General features: G+C 58.5%; 1 protein-coding gene across 1 annotated transcript; it reads right to left on the reverse strand.

The window, feature by feature from the left end:
• Positions 1-111: 111 nt before the first annotated feature.
• On the reverse strand, positions 112-2,624 carry FDPS (farnesyl diphosphate synthase). The gene is made up of 8 exons (XM_033519758.1): positions 2,468-2,624; positions 2,320-2,400; positions 2,109-2,231; positions 1,446-1,534; positions 1,254-1,326; positions 1,077-1,154; positions 867-1,001; positions 112-462 (listed from the first exon to the last, which is right to left on the reverse strand). Exons 2-8 carry the CDS (start codon positions 2,365-2,367, stop codon positions 262-264), a joined length of 747 nt encoding a protein of 248 aa, XP_033375649.1. The 5' UTR covers positions 2,368-2,400; positions 2,468-2,624; the 3' UTR covers positions 112-261.
• Positions 2,625-2,663: the final 39 nt, after the last annotated feature.

Consider the following 2,663-nt stretch of genomic DNA (forward strand, 5'->3'; position numbering starts at 1 on the left):
GCGGGGGCGGTGCTCCGGGCATCCCCCCAACCCCGGGGAGCACGGCGGGTGCCAGCATCCCCCTCCCCGCCATCCAGCCCTGTCCCCAGACAACACCGGGCACCACGCAGCTACAATAACTTATGTTTATTGACACACGGCCGAGGGGGAGAGCGCTGAACCCCCCCGACCGTCCCAGCGCACCTTCTACAACCCGCCCGCGGCCCCTCCCAGAGCGGGGAGCGGCCACAGCCAGTAAATGACTGAGCCCAGGCTCCTCCATCACTTCTGCCGCTTGTAGATCTTCTGTGCGAGGTCCAGGAAGATGTCCTGGGGCAGGTGCTGGGCGTGCTTCCCAATCAGCTCCTGCAGCCGCCGGTAGCTGCTCTCCTCGTACTCCCGGAAAGCCGCCTCCATGCCCAGAGCATTGTAGAGCTCCTTCACCTTTGCCACCTTCTCGGGCTCCTTCTGGCCGTAGTTCTCCTGAGAAAACCCGGGAGTGTCAGGTCCCATCACAGCTCACGGCTGCTGCTGCTCCGTCAGGATGGGGCACGAGCTTTGTTCTCTGTGCTGCCCCCCAGTAGTGCTCAGCCCCCTCCTCCCAGCCAGGTAACAGCCTGGGACTGAACACTGTACACTGCAGATGTGCATTCTGGCACTACAGGTGTAAATTCTGGCTCTCCAGGTGTACATTGTGGCACTGCAGGTGTGCATTCTGGCACTGCAGGTGTGCATTCTGGCACTACAGGTGTAAATTCTGGCTCTCCAGGTGTACATTCTGGCTCTCCCAGGTGTACATTCTGGCTCTCCAGGTGTACATTCTGGCACTACAGGTGCACATTCTGGCTCTCCATTCCCTCTCCCAGCTGTGTGATCCCAGCCTTTACCTCCAGGATCTGTCTCTGTTCTGGTGTGACCCGGCGCAGACACTCCACCACCAGCCAGCTGCACTTGTTGTCCTGGATGTCAGTGCCAACCTTCCCTGTCACTGCTGGGTCCCCATAACAGTCCAGGTAATCGTCCTGTGTGACAATGGGAACACCTGAGTGCCACAGCCAGCCCCTGACAAGCACCAAGGGAGCAGAGCCACCTCCTACCTGGATCTGAAAGAACTCTCCCATCTCCAGCATGATGGCTTTGGCGTTCTCGTGCTCCTTCTTATCATTAATACCTGCCTGAGGGGAAGGAAAAAATAATAAAGATAGATTTTTCCAGGACCTGCACAGCCTCACATGAGGGTGAGGCCCCTCCTGAGCTGTTCCCACCAGACTCACCATGTACATGGCTGCAGCCACGGGCAGATAGAAGGAGTAAAATGCTGTCTTGTACTTCACAATCGCCTTGTACCTGCGCCAGAGGAACCAGGCTTGAGCTCTCCCACCCTCTGCAGTCAGGGACAGAAGGGAGCAGCAGCAGCTCCCCAAAAAGCAGCCCCAGGGACCGAGCTCTGCCCCTTCCCTCCGTACCGCTGCTCGCTGAACCGGCTCAGATCCACCTGGGAAATGGGAGCAGTGATGAGGTCCAGCGTCTGCCCCAGCTCGGTCTGGTAGCCTGTCTGGAGAGGAAAGAAAGGATTGTGGCCTCATTGCAGCCTTCCAGCACTTAAGGGGCTTATAAACAAGAGGGAGGAGGATGTTTTGCATGGGCAGAAGTAACAAGAAAAAGGGTGATGGTTTTACACTGGAAGAGGAGAGATTTAGATGAGACATGAGAAGGAAATTGTTCCCTGTGAGGGTGGGGATGCCATGGCACAGGGTGCCCAGAGAAGCTGTGGTTGTCCTGAATTCCTGGAATTGTCCAAGATCAGTTTGGACAGGGCTTGGAACATTCTGGGATAGTGGAAGTTGTCCCTGCCCACGGCAGGGAGGGTAGAACAAGATGATCTTTAAGGTTCCTTCCAACCCAAACCAGTCTGTGATTCCATGGTTTATTCACACAGTCCTCCAGGAAAGTCCCAACACCACAGAGGAGCCCCCAAGCCCTGTTTCAGCTCCACTTTGAGTCCACAGGAAGGGCGTGTCCAGCAGGATGCCCAGGAATTCAAGGAACACTGAAATCCACGTGCTGTCAAACATCAGAAAGGGCCCAGACCACAGGAAATCGGGAAGGGTTTTGGGAGATGGGCTCACCTGCAGGAAGAGCTCCAGCAGGTGCAGGTAGTAGGGCTGCTGCCCACAGTACCTCTTCAGCAGCTGGTACACCGAGGACTCCAGGAGAAAAGCATCATTGATGGCATCCAGCCCGATCCCCTCCTGCAGCAGGAAGGCAGGGAGGTGTCACAAAGCCTCCTGACTCCTGGGGGACACCCCAGGTGAACAGGGGCTTCCTGAATGCTCTCACCTTCTTGTACCAGCAGAGCTGCCCCCGGCGGGTCAGGGACGCGTCCATGATGTCGTCAGCCACCAGGAAAAAGGCTTGGAACTGCAAGAGGCTGAATTAGGGATGGGGGATCCGCCGGGGGTCCCATCCCCAGGGTCCCGTTTCTCACCAGCTCGATGCACCAGCCCACGGCCAGGGCGCAGCGGAGGCTCTCCGGGTCCAGCTGTGCGGGGCCCGCCAGCCGCCGGAACGCGGCCACCACCGTCAGCCCCCGGTTGCATTTCCCTCCCGGTGCGTTGTACTCCAGCACCTGCGAGAGCGGAGCGAGGTGAGCAGCCCCGGGCCGCAGTCCCCGGGCCCTTCCC

This window comes from Parus major, chromosome 25LG1 (genome assembly GCF_001522545.3).
Source record: "Parus major isolate Abel chromosome 25LG1, Parus_major1.1, whole genome shotgun sequence".
In the NCBI taxonomy this organism is placed as follows: Eukaryota; Metazoa; Chordata; class Aves; order Passeriformes; family Paridae; genus Parus; species Parus major.

Bases quoted from the DNA above. Each gene is read 5' to 3' on its own strand.
- FDPS (XM_033519758.1), bottom strand. From the start codon at position 2,367: ATGGACGCGTCCCTGACCCGCCGGGGGCAGCTCTGCTGGTACAAGAAG. The intron at 2,232-2,319 runs GTGAGAGCATTC...TTCCTGCTGCAG, and splicing joins AGCTCTGCTGGTACAAGAAG to GAGGGGATCGGGCTGGATGC. The intron at 1,535-2,108 runs GTGAGCCCATCT...TTTCCTCTCCAG, and splicing joins TGCTGGAGCTCTTCCTGCAG to ACAGGCTACCAGACCGAGCT.